The 24080-nt window shown below is 37.5% G+C and overlaps 1 protein-coding gene across 2 annotated transcripts; it reads right to left on the reverse strand.

Moving 5' to 3' along the window:
• Positions 1-668: 668 nt before the first annotated feature.
• Positions 669-23905, reverse strand: CFAP418 (cilia and flagella associated protein 418). 2 transcript variants are annotated; one of them, XM_003999996.6, is made up of 6 exons: positions 23696-23896; positions 18514-18601; positions 15092-15156; positions 14484-14549; positions 6419-6514; positions 669-2807 (listed from the first exon to the last, which is right to left on the reverse strand). In XM_003999996.6, exons 1-6 carry the CDS (start codon positions 23848-23850, stop codon positions 2654-2656), a joined length of 624 nt encoding a protein of 207 aa, XP_004000045.1. In that variant the 5' UTR covers positions 23851-23896; the 3' UTR covers positions 669-2653. The 2 variants fall into 2 exon arrangements, with proteins under 2 accessions (XP_004000045.1, XP_019678478.1); XM_019822919.3 differs by lacking the exon at positions 6419-6514 and having other exon boundaries at positions 23696-23905.
• Between the last annotated feature and the right edge of the window lie 175 nt (positions 23906-24080).

Consider the following 24080-nt stretch of genomic DNA (forward strand, 5'->3'; position numbering starts at 1 on the left):
ATTGTGGATTCTCTATTGACAGAAGGACAGATTAGACCATTGATTAATAAGAAAATCATAGAAGGGACACCTGGGTGGTTCACTCAGTTGAGTGTCTGGCTCTTGGTTTCGCCCCAGGTCATGATCCCAGTGTTGTAAGATCAAGTCCCGTGTTGGGCTCCTTGCTGAGCATGGAGCCTGCTTAAGATTCTCTCTCTCCCTCTGCCCCTCTCCCCTGATCACTCTTTCTCTCTTAAAAATAAATAAATAAATAAATGAAAATCATAGAATACATAGGTGAAAAAGGAGCTACATGAGTTGTTTTTGTCTGTTCCAACGTTATGGCTCACAGTTTACCTCTAAGTATTTTCGATGATGTTGCCATGGCACTTGATAAAGAAACAGGACGTTTTTATATCAAAACGTGGAGATTACGGATATATGAAACAAAAAAATTGGTCCCGTGAAGTGAGACTCTTTTCCACATTAGAAAAAAAATACCACTGCTCTTTTATCATACATGTACACACACACTTAAACTTATGGCATGTTTCTCTTCTCCAATGTAAATAAATAAATTCTCTGATCAACTGGATGGTTTGAAACTCTTGTTATCATTTTAAAAGAAATTACCGAAATTATTTCAAATTAATCCTATGAATATTTTACTATAAAATAAAACAACTAAATACAGAATAAAACTATTTATTATTTATAGGCAGATTTATTATTTACTTATTATTCTAGGCAGGATAAGGATCTGAGAGTATAATACAGCTCAAGGAAAGTAGCTACCTAGCTTGACAAAAAATAGGTAATTGCTAAAGTAGAAAATGAGAAATATTGAAAACAAATAGGCAAAACATCTTGAAAGTTTTATAGACTTTGCATTTTAAAATTATAACTTACCAGAAACTATACTTTTCTTATGCATTGTTACTAAAATAGTTGCATTTTGGCTTAAATTATTTATCCATCAGTATACAAACATAATATTCTTCCTACATTTTAGATTACAGATTGTACAACTGCCAACAACAATGTGAGCTCATATATATATTTCTGACATTGGGGAATTATGTTATGGAATGCCAAACATGAGCAATGTATCTAGGATATAGAATAGGTATGAAACAATAAAAAAGAAAAAAATTTTCAAATTAATGATTTAGTAAATTTGCACATTTGAATATAAAGAAAACGTCATCATTATGACCAATGGTTTCTCAATCAAATCCCCTTGTTTCTCATATAATTACACACAGATAAAATTTTAGGGAGTAAAAACTTTTTATTCAAAAATAAAGTAAGTAAGGTCTGTATACATTGTCAATACAAAAATGTAAGCATCTGCCACTATGAGTTCCGTTGCAATGCTAGACCTACTAGAGTAAGTTTGACAGGTAAGCAAATGTGTCACGGCTAGGAAAAGGATTTTAATGGCTGATCCTTCTTCTTACTTGAATCAGGTGACTGGAATGGATTCAGCTTAAGACTAAGCAATCACAACTTTGCTTCAATTACTCTCTTTCAGCACACCTTGTGTCATACATTTGAATGATATCTTAGACACATGCAATAAAGAGCTTATGGTAGACTGGAAAGCCCCCAAAATTTCTTGATGGTGCTGGGAACTGATTGTTTTTAGGTAACTGACTTCCCGAATGGGCTGCTATTGTAGGGTTTCTCAAGTCTCAGTGATGTAAAGGAGAAGCCTAACAGATCACCTGTTGGTTCAATTATGCTTTATTCCTCTTTCATGCACTCCTGTAGTAAATAATATATTAACCTGATCCTACCAAAAAATCAACAGGCTGCCTGAGAAAATATCTTACTTGATGTTCACTTGATGGAATTTTAGGCACTGAAGGCTAGAAAGTACTTGGAAAAAATCTAACAATGATCTATCTGTATTAGGATTTTTCCTTGTGATTTTAGGTGCATCAAAAAAAAATTTTTTTTATATATAAATGGATTATTTGTTAAAATAGCAAACTAAGTAACTTTTGATACCTAAATCAACAAAAGAAGAAATAAGTTAAAACTAGTAATACATATTTATCATTATTATGCATATCACTGTGAGTTGTTGAGGTAAGGTCAGATATAGGCAGTGTTTTCATTTACAGCATACCAGTACTCCTAAAAATCCTTCAGTGAGCCACTGATCACATGGTTTCTGCCATATATAAATTATGATTTTTGGCAACAATAGATTTGACCGGAGGAGATGATGTATACACCCCTCAGTGACCTCTCTACACTGGCTGGCTTTATCCCCTTTAAATATTATACGTGAGGAATATTTAGCTAAATGTATTAGCAGTGACTAATACTGCAGTTGCTAATGAATGGCTATATGTTTGTATAAAACGTCATAATTAAACTTCCATTTAACAGGAGATAGGTTAGCAAAGAATTTGGATGAACTGCTATCTTATTTACTAAGTAAAATGCCCATATATCGAAAAGAAATAACTCCAAAATTATTGGACACATTATCTTCTCAAGTCCATTTGGTCTTTGAAAATCTGTGCTGTATAGCCATTAAATGAAATTTCCTGTCTTTTTCCAAAGGGCATGATACTGCTATGTACCTTTACCTAAATATGATGATGATTAGTGGAGATTGCTCTCACGGATACATTTGTTTAAACACAAAAAGTTTGCATTCTTAATGTTTACCACAAACCCAACGAAGCTGATGTTCGGTCTGAAGGTCAGTCAGTTCTTCAATAGTTCTCCAGCTGCACTGGCAGGCATATGCCCGTGCTCCTTTCTTCTTTACCAACTTTGTTCTTAATTTGTGGAATTCTGGCATGTTGTTCCTATTAATAAAAAATGAAGATTTTAGCATAGTGGCTTTGTCTTAATCAGAGATGACATGATATGAGAAGAGAGTAGGAGGGATGGTGGTTCATCTCCTACCTCAAATACTCACCTATACCATATTTTTAAAAGCCTGCAATATGGTCAGTGGAAGGCACATAAGAGGCATAAAGACAATAGGCTTCTGATGGGTTAACTATAACAATTTCTCATTAATAGAGAAAAAGTGCCTGTTTTTTCTATTTGTTGAACTAATACTGTATCTTTCATTTATCAGCAAGATATACTATTAGCAACAGAATAAATGACTATGCTGCATTAATGTTTATTCATTTTTGAGAGAGACAGAGAGACAGAGCATGAGCTGGGGGAGGAGCAGAGAGAGAGGGAGACACAGAACCTGAAGCAGGCTCCAGGCTCTGAGCTGTCAGCACAGAGCCTGACATGGGGCTCGAACTCACAAATTGTGAGATCATGACCTGAGCCAAAGTCGCATGCTTAACTGACTGAGCCATCCAGGAGCCCCTGTCAGTAATGTTAAAACAATTAAATCAATGGGCAGGACCATTATAAAAAGTGATAACTATCTGACTTGATGCTACTATAAAAAAAAAAAAGAAGTTAATTTAAGTTTAATTAACTGAAAATCAATTATGGTTTTCATGATAATCAATGTATCAAATTTATGTAACAGAAAAAAAGGAAAAATTCAAAATGAAGTGATGAAAAAGTACAAAGCAAAATTATGAAACACAGTATAAATATTAAAAAAAGAGACAAAAAGTGCTATTACTTTTGAGGTCACTGCAATGGAAGGCAGGCTACAAAGTGCCCTCTGGTGGCCAGTGGGCACCATACTCAGTACTGTATTGTACTAAACCCAGGCATAATTTAGGTTTGAACCTAACAAAATCTCAGAGATTTTCCTGGCCAACTTTGTTTTCAGGAAACTGACACTTTGACTAGGTAAGTGTTACAGCAAACTAGGGGAAGAAATGAATAATCTAAGTTTTATCAGAAGGGAAAAAACTCCACAAAACTGTGTTTAATGAAAACTAAGTGGTTAAATGAAGAAAAAAAAGTTCTTTATTCAAGCTGTAATATATTGTGACAAATTTAACATTTGATACTTGACTGAATCCTTAATTGGAGATTTTATGAGCAGGAATCATGAATATCCAGGAAACTAATTAATGTATTCCGAATTTTTTTTTAAGGAAGCACATATCTTAAAAGCTTAGAGGGGTCCCTGTTAGGGGGGCTCAGTCAGTTAAGCATTCAACTTTGGCTCAGGTCATGATCTTATGGTTTGCGAGTTTGAGCCCTACGTTGGGCTCTCTGCTGTCAGCACAGAGCCTGCTTTGGATCCTCTGTCTCCTTCTCTCTCTGCTCCTCCTCCACTTGTTCTCTCCCTCTCTCTCTCTTTCTCAAAATAAACAAATAAAAAAAAGCTTAGAAATATAATTTTCTGTAAAGAAAATGATTTAGTAGAAAAACACAAGCTTTTTATTTAGCTATTATGGCAGGATGATCAAGTAGAGCTTATACTTCTCTTTGAAAATTCCAGAACTTGTCAAAGCTAGAATACACTATTTCTCTCATCTATAAAATAAGGACAATAAAACAAACCAAGGTACAGACTGACACCACTATAAATGGTTCCCTGTGTTGTCAGGCAATTAACGGCATCCTGCAAACGTTTTAACTTGCCTTCTTTGGTGACCACCTACTTGTGCTTTTCTTCAGCTGTGATTCCTTACCCTCCTCAAATGTTTCATCTTCCCCCCAGTCCTTTACTTTCTGTAGATCACATCCTCATTCAGACAGCTAGGCCATCAAATGTGAAAAATCTTCCATTTCCTAGCTTTCCCCCTGAATACATCACTATTTTACCTCCCTCTACTCAGTCACAGAGGGCTCATCCCAGCATTGATACTACATGCATTCTATTATTCTACACTAGTTTTATAAAAGTTTATGGTTTATACTGGTGACATATGGGGGTTACTGACCACTCATTACATTAACCGGAAATTAGTATAGAGCAGAGGATTGAGAAAAGTCAGAAATGGCAAAATGGATCTGAAATCACAAGCTAAGTTTTCCAACTCTAGAATTAACAAGTGGGCTAACCTGATCTGGGATTTGGGGACTTCACTAGGCTTTATTTGGGTTGGGAAATGTGAAAGCTCTCAAACTGTAATTTTTCCATGTACTTGTATATTTGAAGTTTTGTGAAGCGGATTCAAAGTTTTCATAAGATTTTGAAAGCGGTTTGATGTGAGACAGTTTAAAAATAATTCAAGTAGAGAAGATTCCTATGGATTTACGTGAGAATGGCTGCCAAAAGAGGTGCAGAAGAAACTCTCACCTTTTTCCTTCTCTTCACTACCGGAGACAGCCGCAATATATTCTGATTACTTGTATCAGAAAATACAATTCTTATTCAGGCCCAGGTTTGGGCGGGGGAGAGGGGGTGCAAAATGCATGCCTTATGCGCTTTTATTAGTTTTTAGCTCTTAATTTTTATTTGAAAATGTGAAGTACAGTTCAGATACATTTTTATAACTTACATCATCTTAAAAATGTTAGGTATGGTGTAAGTATTCAAGAATTTACACACTGTGGGGCACCTGGGTGGCTCAGTCGGTTAAGGGTTTGACTTGATTTCAGCTCAGGTCATGATTTCACGGTTCATGAGTTTGAGCCCTGTATCGGGCTCTGCACTGACAGCGAGGAGCCTGCTTGGGATTCTCTCTCTCTGCCCTTCTGCCACTCACACCAGTGCACTCTCTCTCTCTGAAAAGAGTCTGCCACTCGCACCAGTGCACTCTCTCTCTCAAAAGTAAATAAACATTAAAAAAAAAAAAAGAATGTGCAAACTGCAAAATATGAGTAAGACACTATCCTGAGCACAAGGAGGAAGGCAGACGTATACCAACTAAGATTTTCAATCTTCTATTCCAGTGAGTGCTATGATAGGTACAAAGTGCTGTGGAGACACAGGAAAAAACAAAATTACTTCCAAGTTGACAGGAGTGGTGAGGGAATCATGGAAGACACGCAATGAACTGTACCCTGAGGGGCAGTTCAGGTTTAAGTAGATAAATGGTGGGATGGTGGGAAGGTGTCCCAGGATGGGAAGAGTTTGCACTGTCCGAAGAAATGGCAGTACTGAGTACTCTGACGCAGCAAAAATCTTGTGAAGGTGAGAAGTAAACTGGGGAAGGACAAGGTGGATGACAGACAGATGGGGGCTGGCTTGTGAAGGGTCTTGCTCTGTACTAAGGAACCTGGACATGCTTCCATAAGCAGAAGACTTTTGGGCAAGAGAATGGCACCCTCAGAGTTATGCTTTAATTCTCAGCAAGGAAAGGGTGGTCAGAAAGAAGAGAAGGTAGGCAGAAAAATCAGTGAGGAGGCTCTTTCTACACTCCTGCCAGAAGTAACAAATCGTCACATAGCCTGACAGCAGATGGAGAGATGAAATGGTCAAGAGGTGGAGGCTACATGATCTTGCCAAGTCCACCAAGAGACGTTAGAGCAAAATAAGAAATAAAAAGGTATACTGGTACGTTTTTTCACAGAGGGAAGTTCTCTGGAAACATACCTGAAAAACAGATAATCGCATGATTTGTCCCACATAAAGTCGTCGTAGCTTACTACCCAGAAATCACATGCTACACAACGCAGATGGTCACAAGCTCTGTTCAGAGAAAAAGAACAGTACGTTAAAGATTACTGGTAAAATTAAATAGGGAATTCTGGTGATTTATTAATAGGATACACCTCATATTAGAGATGACTGAGTAAACAACAGAAAAGTAAAGATTAATGTGATTACATCTTATTTTTTAACTAAAGGACTGATTATTTTTCAGGTAAAAATTTTCAGGTTAAATTTCTGCACAAACTTGCAGGTTTGATTTCTGTACAAACCTACATATTTTACTAAGATCTTACATACTGATACACACACATACACATGCATAGTGTACAGATATAAGACAGACAAAAGGGATGTGCAGATCTTTTAGTTCAGTGGTTTTCAAATTGTGTCTGAGGGAGATCTTCACTTAGGATAACTTCTTTAAGTTGCTTCCCTTCCTATTGAAAATTCCAGGGGCACCCCTATCACAGAATTTGCCACATTATATGGAAATGAATCTATCACCCCATAAGCTACTTAAATGCTGGGACAGTATCTTACTTGCTTCAGTTGCCCCACTATTTGGCATTAATGTATTCATTCAGTCACTTAAAAGATATTTACCCAAAGAATACTATGTGCTGGTAACACTCTGTCTTCATGGAGCTTAAATTCTAATGAGAGAAGAAATAAACAATACTCATAATAACTAAATAATATAGTATGTTAGAAGGTGAAAAGTGCTTCCAGTTTTTGAAATGATAAGTAGAGTAAATAAAATTGGGAGTATCGGGAGGGAGTGGATTGCAATTTTAAGTAGAGTAGTCTGCACAGGCCTCACTGAGAAGTACATCTGAGCACGTTCTTTAAAGGGAGTGAGAGGTGGTTAAGAAAACGGGTTAAGAGAAGGTTATATTTAAGAAGCCAGGAAAAAAAGCATATTTTTATGTTGATGGTAAAGATGCAGAGAAAAGAAAAACACTGATGATACAGGAGAAAGAGGGTAGAGTGACTGGAATGACACTTAACAGGTACTAGGTGCTTACTGAAAATGTGAGGAATTGAAATGTCACGTTTCTCAAAACTCATACTACACAGTAAGTTTACGAGTAAAATGACAATATATGGAAATACTTATGAACTGCTGCTGCAAACAATTTGATTTGTATAGTGACTGTGATTTACTTTAAAAAAGAAGACATTTCCTCCACTGTTTGAAGTATTTAAAAACTAGAATCAATGTATGGGGTGCCTGTGTGGCTCAGTTGGTTAAGCGCCATACTTCAGCTCAGGGCATGATCTCACGTCTTTGTGGGTTCGAGCCCCGAGTCGGGCTCTGTGCTGACAGCTTGGAGCCTGGAGCCTGCTTTGGATTCTGTGTCTCCCTCTCTCTCTGCCCCTCCCCCACTCATTCATTTTCTCTCTCTCTCTCTTAAAAATAAATAAACATTAAAAAAAATTAAACAAACTAGAATCAATGTAGATACACATTTGATCATCTAAAAATTAAAAGGAAATAAAAAGAGGCTTTAAGATACCAAAAACAAAGTGAAAAGACCAGTGGTGATAGAGTGGAAGAAAATATTTTCAACACATTGCTGAATACTTAACGCTATAAAAGATTGCTTACAAGTGACAACAACAACAAAAAACCCTTAAAAATATATTTAATCTCTCTAATACAGGCATCATAGTATAGACGTGGAGATAGACTGCCTAGCTTCAAATGTGATTCTACTATTTACTAGCTGTAGTCAAAAAACTTCATTGTGACTCAGTTTCCCATCTATAAAATGTGGGTAATAAGAATACTTCTATACCTCCTAGAATTATTATTGGGACCTAATGAGTTAATACCGGTAAAGTGCTAATAACAGTGCCTGGCATAGTGTTTGTTAAATAGTTAAAAAATAACATAATTAAAATTTAAAGCAACCACAAATAAATGTTTTAATCTAGCACTTTAAGACATTCCTGGTGGGTATGTAAATTGCTATAACCTTTTGGGAAAAATCTTAGCACTATCTTAAAATCAAAATTATTGCTAGCTGTTGCACTAGCAACCCCATTTTTGGGCACCTATTACATATAAACAAAACCATCAGTATACAAGCACTTATCATGAATCTGTACTGAACTGCAGCACTGCTGAAGTGGCAAAAACAGGATAGCACCTGGATACCTATTAAAAAGGGAAAAGACTGAACAACATGAAATATATTTATACTATGGAATATTAGGTAGCTAGATGATAAAGAGAATTAGATTTATCTATTGACCTAGAGGGATGTCTAAAGTAAGGTGCACAGTTAACATATATGGCATGATCCTACTTTTGTAAAAACAACTGAAAAAATTTCCTATATAGGTGTTTGCAGGTTTGGAAGAACATGGAGAAAAGTGTGGAAGGTTATATACTATGCGACTAACACTTGCTGCCTCAGGGGTAGTGGGAATGGAGGGGAGAGAAGATTATTACCTTTCTCTTCATACATTTTTAAATTTCGTTTTTATTTTTAAAATTTTTTTTTTCAACGTTTATTTATTTTTAGGACAGAGAGAGACAGAGCATGAACGGGGGAGGGGCAGAGAGAGAGGGAGACACAGAATCGGAAACAGGCTCCAGGCTCCGAGCCATCAGCCCAGAGCCTGACGCGGAGCTCGAACCCACGGACCGCGAGATCGTGACCTGGCTGAAGTCGGACGCTTAACGGACTGCGCCACCCAGGCGCCCCTCGTTTTTATTTTTTAAAATAAGCATTCAAGACATCTGCAATTAAAAAATAATAAAAAAAAAACCCCATCATTATATATATTTTTCACTTCTCTCTAGAATTCAGATATGGTAACTTCAAAACTGTGAATATTTTTTGTGCTGACAGTTTCTTTGAAAATAAATGCTTTTATTTTAAAAGTGATTACTCATAAAAAAATAAACACTCCAAATCTATACAAGTTTCATAAACAATTCTCTATTTTCTTTCAAACTGTTAACAATTTATAGGGTTGTATTTGTACATATGGAAATTTAACACAATTACATTCGTACGTATTCGAACTTGGAGTTTGAACGTACAAGTCAGGAAATGCAAAATGATGATTCCCAAAGCTGCCATAACTTGCTTTCTTATGCATATGTAGTTTATTACATGATTGCACAGAGTGTTAACTTTAATGCCTTAATACATATGTGCAATTTGGCTAAATTATTGCTGTTGCGGGAACTATAATTTAGAATCTCCTGACGTTTTGTATGTGTAAAATCTCAACCATAATGTTAAATATAGCTTTTTAATTTAATTTAAAATTTAGTAGTTTATTCAAATCTACTCACACTACCACATTTTCCTACAAACACTGCCCTGTGAGAAAAATAAAACTAACTTGCAGCTAAGAAATCATTCTGCTGCTACGATTCACTCTATTAGATCATAATTAGTAGCAGCCTATGAAATAATCCAGTCTTACAAGTAGTTTAAAAAATAGGAGAGTAAAATTCGATCTGGCTTGAAAATAACACTTTGGTTTTATCTATACTTTACTAATGCCACCATGCTTCCTGCTACTACTCTTTCTCCTTTCCACCAACTGGGTAAAAGACTCAAATCTTTACACTCTAAATTCATTCAGCATTACTCCCAAACCAGAGCTTCAGCTAGAAATCAGACAGACAAAACATATGGAAAATTAGACTCAATTTCCTTTATGCCCTTGGCATGTAAATAAGTGCTTATTTTTAGGGCTTAAATACATTTCTCTCTCATAACTATGTACATATTAGAGCACCTCTAAAAAAAAAAAAAGGCATGATTCTAATGAAAGATAAATTGTCAGGATTCTTCCTCCAAAATGTGGAGGGAACTCAAATACCAAGTTGTCACCATCAGCTTTGTCCTTTTGTCCAGCTAGTAAGTATAATCTTTACAATTTTAAAGATGTTCATGATGGGAATACCCAAAATACAGTCCAATATAGTCTTCTGCTTAGACTCTGGTTCTCAGTTAAATCCTGTCAGATATGCACAGTGGACTAGGAAGCCTTGATGTTTGGCAGTTGGAAAATGACAGTAGCAGCAACAGAAAAAACATCTAAGATTCATCCCTTTTGCATATATTACATGGTCTGCTGCAAACTGGTATACTAGAAAGCATCATAGGCCAAGAACACGTTACATATTTGAGTCCTCGATTTGTAATAATTTTTGTGACCTTGGCAAGGCACATTAGTTGGGGTGCCATTCTTGACAATGTTCTCTCTTAATTCCCATAGCCATTTAAACACTGAGTTCTGTCAGTTCTAGATTCTAAATAGCATAGACATGACACCTTTTCCCTACAGCTACTGTCACTACTCAGGTTACAGCTACCATCACTGTCTCTTTCCTGGAGCACCATGACTACTACCTGCTGACTGGTCTCCCTGTGTCCTCACCAGTCTTGTCCCTCCAACTTCTTATCTATGTTCCATTCAGCAGCCAAAATGACTTCCTTTATCAATACAAGTATGATTGTCACTCCATCTGCTAAAAACAAAATCCAGTCCCCCCTTCCCCAAACAAACAAAACAACTAATGGCTTCCACTGCATATATCAATACATTTTCTAAAATCCTCCAGAGGGCTACAGGACCCCAAACAAAAATGTCCCTCAACTACCTTGCCAGCCCCATCAAGAGCCATTCTCTCCCCCACTCACTATGCTCCAGCTCACCTGGCTGTCCTGTGCTACTCCAAAACTCCTTCCCAGCTCAGGGATCATCTAACACCATGTGCCCTCTGGCTCTAATGGTCCTCTCTTTGCTAATTCATTTTTCATGCTGTAGTCTGGTTAAATGTTATTTGCTTAGGGAAGCATTCTCTAACCCTTCCTATTAACTGGGTGCTAATTATCTACGCTTATAGTACCCTGCACTTTCCCTTCAAATTATGTATTATATGGAAATTAAATACTTATTTGTGGAATTACCTATTTAAAGTCTCTCTCCTTATCTAGACTGATAACTCACTGAGGGCAGAGAAGTGTGCATTTATTTATCACTGACAACCTAGGACCTAGTAAACAGGTGGCTAATATGTGTTCAATGAATTTGACACCAGTGTCTCAACTTCCTTATTTATAAAATGGGGTTAAAAAATCTTGCTGTATTTGCATGCTGGTTTTTTTCCTGTGGAGTTGAACCAATAAGCATATTTAAAACAGTGCTCTGGACAGCATAAAGTACTTCACACATAAAATGTTTTACATGCATATGAACAGGTCTATCCTTACCCTCCTGTGGGTATCGATCTGTGTTATGAAGAGGATGGTCTATGAGGGTATCTTTGTAATGGTAAGGAAGAAAAGATCCATGAATATAAACATTTATCTATGCATATATATGCTAACAGTATGTGTTTTTTCCTTTTGTAGCTGTGCAGAAAGTAGGAAGGGGTTTGATGGATATTGGCATGCTCATGGGTCAATATTATCTAATAGGATCCCCCAGGTATAAAAATAGGCTGTTCTTGGGGCGCCTGGGTGGCGCAGTCGGTTAAGCGTCCGACTTCAGCCAGGTCACGATCTCGCGGTCCGTGAGTTCGAGCCCCGCGTCAGGCTCTGGGCTGATGGCTCAGAGCCTGGAGCCTGTTTCCGATTCTGTGTCTCCCTCTCTTTCTGCCCCTCCCCCATTCATGCTCTGTCTCTCTCTGTCCCAAAAATAAATAAACGTTGAAAAAAAAAATTAAAAAAAAAAATAGGCTGTTCTTTTGTCTACTTAAATTCCATCTGGAGCAAGACTCTTCTGTGCTAGAACCAAAGTACATGTAAAAAACACTATATAAAAGAAAATCTTCATGAAATATTTACTTTTTGGAAGTGAACCAGAATGTATTATCTTAGAGACCATTTGTAAAATCAGAAGATACCTATAAGTAAACACTGATACATATTTCCTGAGATAAAATGGAAAAGTAGTAGGAGAATATAGGACTAGCAGCACTGCCATTTGAGAAAGACCCACAAATAATTGCAAACTATTACTCAAAGTATCTTAGCTATGTTTTGCACCATCGGCATACTCTAATGTACCATTGCATTTAATCCTCACGATATCTCCATGGAGTATGTTCAGTTTTTACAGGTGAGGAAAATGAAGTTTTAGAAGATAGATCCCTTCTCTCAAGGCTTCCCATCTCGCAAGTGGCACAGTGAAGGATCTGAACTCAGGCATTCTGCCATCAGGGCCCTTTCTCTTCATGCTCTGCAGGGGTCATCATTTGCTTCTTTACCAGTTCCTCTCCTGGATAGGGTTGTATGTATGTATGTATGTATGTATGTATGTATGTATGTATGTATTTATTTATTATTTTTGGCATCTAGTATTTAGCGTAAGGGCTGGGACACGCTGGGCATTTTAAGAATATCATATAAAGAAAAGAAAAAAGAAGCTCAAATAGAATGAGAAAAAAAATTTGTAGATAAGCAAAGACAGCAAGGACATACATTAGAAAGGACAGTCATTCTAGAAAAAGGAATAAATGTGAAAAACATTCAGAGGCAGAAAAATGTAAGTGGAAAGTAGAGGATAACAAATGTTCTGGTGGAAGTGAAGTATCCTAACCCGGCTTTCACTGGAGGTGAAGCCAGGAAGAACACGATCTGGCAAAGCAAATAATGACTCTAGAGTTAATGTGAGATGAATGGTAGCTTTCATTTTCCCTCTGAACAGGGGAGATGTGCTCAAAAGAATATGTTAGGGATATTATCCTTCATGTTATATATGGGCGAAGCTAGGGAAGAAGGAGTGGGTGGTAACGGGGAAACTACTGCAGTTCCTAGGTGATCTGAGGGAAGCTGGGGTTGGAGGGGGTGTGGTCTGGAAACACGGAGACAAGTCCCAGTGGCTCCACATGGGTAAGTAAGGACTGCCAGCAAGCAGACTGTACTCTTCTGTGAGGGCCAGCTTGTGTTTCTAATTCTTTGAATAGATGGCCCTCAACGCACAATGATTCAAGTGCTATTAATTGTTATTTACAGCCCTTACAGCAGACAGCACCCTGGGGGACTTCTAGTAGCCCATCTGAGCCATTCTGCTGCCTGGTGTTTCCAATACAGGGTTCCCCACACTCCCAACCTCCCTTCAGTCCCATGGCCTTTCTTTCTAGGCTTCCTAGGATCTAGGCCAGCACCACTACAAACCCTCCTACAATGACGTTTTAGATCCCACTTCTATTATTCAATATAACCATTATTCCTCCTAAAATGTGGTCAACATGCAATTATATATCTCATTCTTTTCTTTCTTAAAAAATTAACAGAAAGTAGAAAAGTGTTTTAGAAATGACTAGACAAAATATAATAATCTAGACAAACAGGCCTCGGCAAAAACAGAATCAACAGTACCAGGACAACAGAAAGATATGCTTAAACCAATTTGCTTCCCTACATTATGACAATGATAACGGACTATGCTAGCAGTAATGGGGTGGGTGGTATCAGGACCATAAGACTGTCCTGAAAGAAGTAATGAATGAGACAGTGGGTGTAAGGGGTGGGGAAGAGACAAAGAAAGGAGGGTTTCTGCTTTTTAAGCATGTAAAATCAAGCGGCTATGTTTGAGAACTTTCTGGGTACTGAAGACCCAGCTTTCTTATGCTGTTTGGCCAAGACAGTGGGTAACACATCATGTAGCCGCACGGCCACATTTGCCTGTCTCATCCACTGGCTTCTACTGGCAAAAATGGCAAGGCGGAAGCTCTCTCTTGGTGTCCTGTGGAAAGCAGACTTGGATGGGAATGAACCAGGCACTTCATGTGGGGCTTAGAAATGGGCATCAACACAATGAACAGCACACACCCAACATCACAGCTTTCAACAGCTATCGCCCAGAATAACAAACATTTCAGTACAGTGTTCTTAACCTGGCTAATAAAATACACCTCTCGTTACAAACCAGATGGATGCCAAGATGATGAGAGCTACATTTTAAGGACAGGGTATCAACTGGGAAAAACCTAGTTAAGAAAGATAATCTATTTCTGACCTCCTACCTCTGTGAAGTATTTGTTCCGATTCCACATGGAGCAGTGCTTCCACCAAGGTACACTGGGCTGCAGCTAGACGTGTTCAATAGATGGGAGAAAAAATTACAATAAAAAAACATGAGAAGTGAGTTTGGCCTCATTGACTCTATATACTTGTAATCAAACAGTATATTTTCCTGATCAGGCTAACTTTCAAAGAAGAGGTATTTATTCCAGGATCATTGTGTTATTGGATATAACCTGAACATTCCGGAACACTCAAGGAGTTAAAACGAGTCACAGAAAAATGTGTTTGCCAAATAATATAAGGGACAAAGTAAACACTGAAGAATATAACAGAACATTAATTTTGAGGAACTGTTCACACTTATTTTTTTTTTCATGTGGCAGAAAATTATTTACAATGCAATAATCTTCCATTCAAGTTCTTTTACACTGTGGGGTCACAGACCGTAAGAACACCGAAGATATTGCTATTGGTCTTTCTCTTGAAAACCAACCAGTGCTTTGTTGTTCAATGTCACTGTTGTTTAAATGGTTACAAAATCTACTAGACTATGCTCATAGTGTTTGCTCACTAGTGTGTATAATTCACTAAAGCAATCTCAACTTACCTTTTACCAAGGCCTTGAATGGGAGCTCTGACAGATGTGTTACCTGAAGATTTAGATTTTAATTTCTGTTAAAAAAACAAAACAATAAAGGCCAAGGGTAACTTGAAGAATTCTAACATAAAATCTAATATTCTTTATTTTATAACAAGAATATTTTTTAAATGACTTAAATAAAAATTTTGTATAATTTTAAAGTTACTGAAATAAAAACAATGATCAAAACCTTTTAAAGGCAAAAGGGAAGTAGACCTCCCTAAGGAATTTGTAAATTACTCAGCTTTTAGTCTAGGAAACTGATATACTGCCATTATTAGCATGCTAAGATTTAGAGTCACTTTATAACTCTTCAGTTAATACTAAGTTCAATGATTTAATATGAAGGACCTGCTATTTAAAACTTCATCCTGGAAAAATTCAATTGAGGAGGAAAAAAAACCTCAGACTCATTTTTAAAGGCTGTAAATGGTACTCACCTGAACTGAAAATAAACTAACCAAACTCCTGGGTAACTTCAGAAATATTAATTTTGATCAAATGGAATGGTACCAACCAATAGACATTCAAGGAAATTGTAGAACTACCTAGTTACAACCATACAGTAGTTCCTATATGGTTACATAACATCATCATTATTAGCAAGCATTTATTAAGTGTTAACTGGTATATGGTACCAAACAACATAAACCAACCACATACCAGGACCACCGCCAAGGAAAGGAAGGAAGATGGAGAAAATGCAATTTAAACTATGCAGAGACATGCCTTTATTTTACCTAGTAGGTGAGGAAATTTAACGGAGGCAGAAGTATTTTGTTTCACTATTTCTTTTTTATTTGATGTTAAACAGAACTGGAAAAATTTTTGATGCATGCCTAAAAGATAAAAACGTGGATGAGTCTTTTTTTTTTTTTATTTGGGGGAACATGTTTCATGTACCATCCAGGCTTGCACGCACAGCATTTGTTGTTCTTGGGCTTTCTTGTGTGGGTCTGAGAGCAGTTCAGAAATTCAACAGGAGTGAGCAATGGGGGAGGAAGCAGTGCTCTCTTCTCTGGAAGATGAGCTGCTAAGAATAAGGTGGGCACAGATACCTCTTCAAAGACACCTCTCTTCCTCACCCAATCCATGTTTTACATAGATCTGCTCTCCTCGAGAAGTTTATTTAGATTGTTTTTTCCCCTCACAATCTGGAGAACTGAATACAATAACTAAAAAAAGGGAGTATCAGAAAAAATGCAAAGAAGTTCACCTACCCACAATTGTAGAAATTATTATTTCAATTTAGTGTATTTTAAAGCCAAAGCAGAGAAGTATTTCCGTTTCCTTCTGAACTGTCTTGAACTAAAGAGATAGTACCTCACATACAGATACATGCCCTATGGTACTTAGTAACAAATTGTTCAGATGATCCTTGAATAACAAGAACATCATGCAGTTTTATCCTACCATTGATTAAATTAGCATTGCTATTTGGCATTTATGATGCATTCTTGTTTGCAGAGTACTCATCATTCTTACTATGTTGATATGTTAATCAACTGGGTCATCAGCCTATTAATTTACCATCTGCTTATGAACAGAAAATGTTAAATTTAGAGAAATAAAGATCTTAAGCTCTATACTAGTCATTTGATTTTTAGTCTGGCTACCAAAAATAAAAATGGCTCTTATCTCTATCCTTACCACCACCACTGCCTAGTAATTTTCCCCCTTAAAAAAAAGCCTCTTTGAGGGGCGCTTGGGTGGCTCAGTTGGTTGAGTGTCTGACTTTGACTTTGGCCTGGGTCATGATCTTACAGTTTGTGAGTTCGAGCTCTGCACTGACAGCTCAGCGCCTGGAGCTGCTTCAGATTCTGTCTCCCTTTCTCTTCCTTCCTCAGCTTGTGCTCTCTCAAAAATAAATAAACATTAAAAAAGCCCTCTATGATAATATATTTTTCTTTCTTTTTTTATGTTTATTTTTTGAGAGCAAGCAAGCGAGCGTGAGCACACAAGCAAGGGAATGGCAGAGAGAGGGACAGAAGATCTGAAGTGGACTCTGTGACTGATAGCAGAGAGCCTGATGTGGGGCTCCAACTTATGAACCATGAGACCATGACCTGAGCTGAAATCAGGAGTCAGATGCTTAACTGAGCCACCCAAGCGCCCCTGGTATTATATTTATCTCTTAGATTTTTTTTCCCTTCGTGGTCCCTGTAATTTAGACTTCCATCTGGCCTCCTTCTCTTAAATTTCACAAATGTATTTTCACCAAACCAGTAAAAATTAATGTATACAGACTCTCATCCACTGCTGGCCACAATAGAAACGGTATAGTCACTTTAGAAAACGTTTGGCAATGGGTAGAAAAGTTGAAGATAAGCACACCTTATGACCTAGCAATTCCTCCTCTAGGTTTGTGCACCCTAGAGAAACTCTCGTACGTGGATAAAAGAAGCCATGCAAAGAATATTTGAAGAAGCAATGTTCCTAAATGCAACAACTGGTCACAATCTAAAGGTCTATTACCAGGGAAGTGGGTAAACAAACTGTGGCAGAATTACATAATGGACTATTGTACATCAGTTAAAATGGTTTAGGATTATATAAGTATGTAATTAAAATATAAAAGTATAGATGGAAAGGATAGGTTACCTGTGGGAAGGAAGGCAGTAGAGTAGGATTTGGAGTTCTTAAACTATAATTTTTATTTCTTTAAAAATAAATCCAGAGAAGCGAATATGACAAAACATTAAGATATGTTCACTATGGGTGGTAAATATATAGCTGGCTGTTATATTATTTTATAAGCTTTTTATAAAGTTGATAGATACAAAAGCACTTAAACATTAAAATACAAACAATGTACTCATTGGTTCATGGGATAACAGCAATGTCATTGCATCTGAAACATTAAGCATATTTCTATAATTAAAGCTGTTTTCAATCTTTTATTTATTTTTATTTTGTTTTTAGAGAGACAGAGCATGGGTAGGGGAGAGGGGCAGGGAGACAGGGGTAGAGGGAGAGAGACAGACAATCTTAAGCGGGCTCCACACGGGGCTCAATCCCACAACTCCGGATCATGACCTGAGCAGAAATCAAGGATCTGATGCCCAGGTACCCGTTTTCAGTCTTTTAGAAAAGCGTTCTTAGAGTATACAAATAAATGTAAGAAACCTATTTCATCTGTGAGCTGACTTCTGCTCTAACAGCTTTTCTAGTTTCATTCTTGCTGAGAAATGAACAGCAAAACACATACTGAGAGTTTTTAATATTTTATTTTTTCTATAACTCTGAGTAGAATAATTCCTTTAAAATAATTGTATTTCTCAGAATTCAAAGGACTACAGATACTTGTGCATTCTATACATTTACAGACTACTCTAAACATGTCTTGAAATAATGAAAGAATTACTGCACATTTATAATACTTGACTTACAAAAGGTTTTTTGTCAAAGTTGGGCTCTTCAAATATTTCACTAATAAGACTGTCAAGATCATCTTCTTTTGCAAATGTTTCTGTTGATCTGAAAACAAAACAGCTGAAGCTTAAGTGCAGATAAAGTCAGTCAGTATCAGAAGAATTTTGTCTAATTGGTTTATTATTAGAGTTGATAACAGGAGGATAAATGTGATGTTAATTATTTTCCTTCTATAGACATAGTTGAAGACTGTTGACACAAAGATGCAGTTTATCAGGTACAAATTCACATATGTACTTTACTATTTCACACTTAAAATAAAACATTTAAAGCTATATTCAAGAGAAAGCTGGGCATTACCTTTCTAAATTACATCAACCACTTATTTAAAGAACACAAGATATGTACAATTATAAGTAGAACCTGAGAATTATAAACAAAGATAATTTTAATTAGTCTTTCTAATTGTTTCCCTAAGAGTTCCATTGTAAGTCAATAACCGTATCTCTTAACTACAGGAGCTGAATGTTATATAATCAAATGATCTATCTATCTATCTATCTATCTATCTATCTATCTATCTATCTATCTATCTATCTATCTAACAAGAGCATTCACTTGACAGAATATCTCAACTACCTTTCTACTTTGTGCAGGGAAAGCCATCACAGGACTATTGATATGAACTGTTACTGCACAAAACTCTTTAATAGCTAACTAACATTTACTGAATACTTACTATATAGGTGAAGAAACAGGGACTGAGAGATTCAGAAATTCACCCAAGATCATACAACTAGTGGGAAGAAAGGTTTGGAATTCAATCTAGGGCAGTCCGCACACCTAATGCTAAACAAGAGGAACTCTTTTTAGAGTTTGTTATAGATGCTTTATATCAACTTCATAACTTAATTAGACCATTAAAGTATATATTTTAGAAGATAAGTTTAGTCAGACTGATTTCAGAAATGTATCTACTCTGAAAATTCTTTTATTTATTTATTTATTTATTTATTTATTTATTTATTTATTTATTTATTTATTTATTTATTTTAGAGAGAGAATCTTCAGGGTTCACACTCAGCACAGAGCCTGATGTGGGGCTCGATCACATGACCTTGGGATCATGACCTGAGCTGAAATCAGGAGTTGGATGCTCAACCAACTGAGCTACCCAAGTGCTCCTGAAAATTCTTAACTTCAGGATTATAATCCTTCTTTGTTATTGCCTGGAGTAATTAACCCAATGTAAGAAAATCCAGACACTGAATGTCTGATTCCATCTATCTCCAGGCTTTGCCTCTTCAGTTGTTCCCTCTATAACTTTTACCCTTAAATTCTTCCACTCTATACTGGCTCGTTCCCTTGACTTACAAGTATATACAGGACTCCAAAAATTCTCTTGAGCTGCCACCCTCTCACTCGCTCCTGAAGTCTATATCCATTATTTCTACTCTCTCACAAATATATGGGATGGTGATCTGGGTGAGGGTTTCTCAAACATAGAACTACTGACATTTGGGATCACATCATTCTTTGGTGTGTGTGTGTGTGTGTGTGTGTGTGTGTGTGTGTGTGTGTGGTGGTGGTGGTGGTGGTGGTGGTGGTGGTGGTGGTGGTGGTGGTAGAAGCAGGGCTGTTGTGCACTGCAGGATGTTTTACAGCATCCCTAACTTCTACTCAATAGATGCCAGTAGCATACCCCTCCCCAGTTGTGACAAATATGCCAAGACATTGCCAAATGCCCTTGAGTGGTAAAATCATCACTGGTTGAGAGCTACTGACCTAGTTTAAACTTTTTAACCTCTCTGAACCTCAGATATTTTACCTGTAAAAATGAGATCTAGATAACTATTTAAGACTTTTTCCAGGTTTAATATACTATCTCTGGCCTCTACATCCCTCAACTGTAGTGAAACTTTTCTCTCAAATGTCAACACTGCCTACATCACTAAATTTAATGGCTGCTTTCAGTTCCACCCCCCTTTAATCTTTCGAAAATGCCCAAGGCTGTGAGGCACCAATTCCTTCAATTTCTTTTATGACAGCAGGTTGCTAAGTTGTTCTCCTGAAATTCTCTCCTCCTTTAGTTTTTAGGATATTCACAATTTCAAGAATCAGATGCACTCAAACTTTATGAACCCAATAGAACTATTAGGGATCCACACTTACATAAGATTCTGGTCTGTTATACCATTTCATGATGCATACAATTGCCTATGCTTTATTATAGAAATGAAAAAAAGAAGAAAAGAATGCCATTATTTCAGTGAGAACTCATACAAATTTTAATGGACCCTATAATACTTTTTTTTGGTCTTTTGATGCTATAATACAGTAATCTTTTTTTTAGTTCATTTACTTATTTTTTTAGTAATCTCTACATCCAACATGGGGCTCAAATTCATGACCCCAAGATCAAGAGTTGCATGCTTTTCCAACTGAGCCACGAGGCATTCCTATAATACAATAATCTTAATCAAAGGTTAATAAACACTTATTGGTCCCCCCCAACTTGGCTTCTTATATTCTAATCTTGATTAAAGATACAGTTTTTGTCAAAAGTAAAAGGCATACTCTAAAATATATATACATATATATTTATATATATAGTATATATATATATATATACTGTATATATATATATACACACACACACACACACACATAAACAGTTGAGACCCAAATTAAATGTAAACGGTATATATAAAAGCTTAAATCTAGATCTACAATATCCTGGTAGACCTGGAAATATGACCTTGGGCAAGTAACTTTTACTTAGTTTGGTCAGTGAAATGGGGATAATAATATTATTTACCTCACAGGGTTGTGAATATTAAATGATATGACACATACAAAGCACTTAGCATATAGAAATGACTCAATAAATGTTGGCTATTATTATAGCTATCATCTAGGAGGTTATGATATTATCTGTAAATATTCCCATCTGTATCATCCTGAACCACTTTAGTCCTATTGCAGTTCAACCCAGTTTTTTTTTTTTAAACTAACCAGTCCTTCTCTTTATCATTTTGAATACTTCAACAAATTGTATAGGTTTTGACCTCTTACATAAGCAGTTGTTCCTGGTATCCAGATGTAGCATGGTCATTTATTATTTGTGGAGCTATCATTTTAAGAGACAATTTCAGTATTTTAACTCTTACAAGGGGAAGAGATACTGGCTACATTGTTATACAATTGACAGGTAGTCTGTTAACAGATTCATAAAAAAATAGGTTCCTAATTTTTTTTAAACATTTAAAAAATTTTTTTATTTATTTTTGAGAGAATGAGAGACAGAGTGAGAGCAGGAGAGGAACAGAGAGAGAGGGAGACACAGAATCTGAAGCAGGCTCCAGGCTCTGAGCGGTCAGCACAGAGCCTGACATGGGGCTCAAACTCACGGACTGTGAGATCATGACCTGAGCTGAAGTCGGACGCTCAACGACTGAGCCACCCAGGTGCCCCGGTTCCTAATTTTTAGTATCAGTTTTGGCTCATGATAAAATTTTAATGTTTGACCTCATATACCAGGTAGGGACTGTATTTGGTTTTAGGTTTAGGGCCTTTGCTGCTGTTTTTTGCATAATTTACCTTTACAAGTACATGGCCAAATGAAAAGTTTTAACACACAAATAACAGCAGTACTGGTTTGCTACAGCTTTTATAAAAGTATTACTTAAAAATCTGATGCAGTAAGATGGGATGGGATGCTAGAAACATTACGGATGGATTTCAGTAGTGCAAGAACAGGCCATGGAGAGGCATAAAGGACCCGTTTTTAAAGAGGATCCACCTCAGCAGCCCTTTCTATTTTGAGCAGCATGCTCCAAGACATCCTATCCATCCGCATGCTAGCTCTCCTAAGATGAAGGCTTTGGAAAGCTCTTTGATAAATTCTCTCCATCCCCCAAAGGAATGAATAAAAAGAACCAAAGAAATTGTAAAATAACATTGCTGTGGAATGTGGACGGTGGGATGTACTGGGAATGAATACATAAGACCTCCAGCATACAAGGCAAAAATATATAAATTAATGAGTGATATTTGCATAACTGTTCAGTCAAATAAGTATTAGCTCCTTCAAAGTAGTCATTTTAGTTGGCTCTACATTTGTTTTTTTAGAATACTGCCCAGTACTTAACTAATTTTTAGAATTTGTTTCTGAACTTTAGAATCTATTCAATGTTTTTGATCTTCTGAGGGTCAATTTTTATAAACAAATGTCACTAGAGGTTAGGTCGGGTAATTTGGGTACCAATGTTGGGTAAATACTTCTGGGAAATCATGCACCTGTACATCAAGGCCAAACAAAACCAAACTACAGACTCAGTCATAAATTGACAAGAATGACTTTCTTGAGTTGTTCCAAAGCTGCCTCTGTGTAATTACACAAACATTTCCAACATAGTCACTACAGAGATTCCCAGGTCATCACTTTGAAGGGCAATATTCATTCTGACACAAAAATTTTGACTTTTTGGGATTGATTATACAGAATCAAAAAGATGGACAAATTTGAAAGGTAGTTTTTAGGATCAAAACCCAGAATACTTAAGAAATCTCCTGAAATTTCAATTTGGATGCCTGAGATTCCCTGAGACCTTTACCTGGGGGCCTCAGGGAGAAGATAGGTGGCTGTACTAACATTGTATTCACAATAATTAACTATTTATCCAAAATTTAATATTACTCACTTCTCTGAGTTTAAAAAAAATTAGCTAATGATGACACAGTATAGAACGGAATCGTTTTCTCGAACAACCAGCCCAAGGATTATTCTGCCTGGGGAATTGGGTCAGAGGCGATAGGCTGAGGTTCTTTGTGCGAATGAATCTTACAGTGGGATGAGGACTCACGCTAAGGCAAAGACCCTGGTCAGAGTGGCCCTCTAGGGCGGGTCTCAGGAGAGGACCCCAAAGCTGCACCTCGCACTCCCCCGCCCCATTTGAGCCCCCGGGACCTGTCTAGGTGAAAGAGACTGGCTGAGGGCTCTCACGGGCGGATCGCTGGTCCTTGCTAAGAAATGCCCAAATCCTCCCGGACAGGGAGCTGACGTGTATGCTGCCCTAGGAGTGGGAGCTCAGGATCTCGGCCCGACTAGGGAGAGGAGCTGGAGATCGTGGGCAGCGGGCAGCTTTAGAGCGTGTAGCAGGCTTTACCCAGGACAGCTCACCCCTCCCGCCTGTTAACCTGAGATTCTCTTTCGCTTCGGCTTGGTTCCGGTCGTTGCTGAGGATGCCGCCGACGCAGCCTCTGGGCCGCTCGACCATGCCCAGTCTGAGTGGGTCTGGTCTGCAAAACTTGGATTCGACCTCATCCAAGAGCTCGTCCAGGTCCTTCGCCATCTTGAATCGTTACGTCTTTCTCCCGTTCCCGTCGCGACAGCGCCGGTGGTTTCCAGGGGCAACGCGAGGATATTACAGATCGCGCTCTCGCTCGCGGCCACTCCCGCGCATGCGCTTGTCGTCCCAAGGCAGCCCAGGCGTCCGAGAGGCCCGGACGCTGACGTGCTCGCGCAAAAGGGCGCAGGGGGTCCGGGAGTCCTGGCGGAGCTGGCCAGCCGCGGGGCCGGAGG

Source organism: Felis catus, chromosome F2 (assembly GCF_018350175.1).
Source record: "Felis catus isolate Fca126 chromosome F2, F.catus_Fca126_mat1.0, whole genome shotgun sequence".
In the NCBI taxonomy this organism is placed as follows: Eukaryota; Metazoa; Chordata; class Mammalia; order Carnivora; family Felidae; genus Felis; species Felis catus.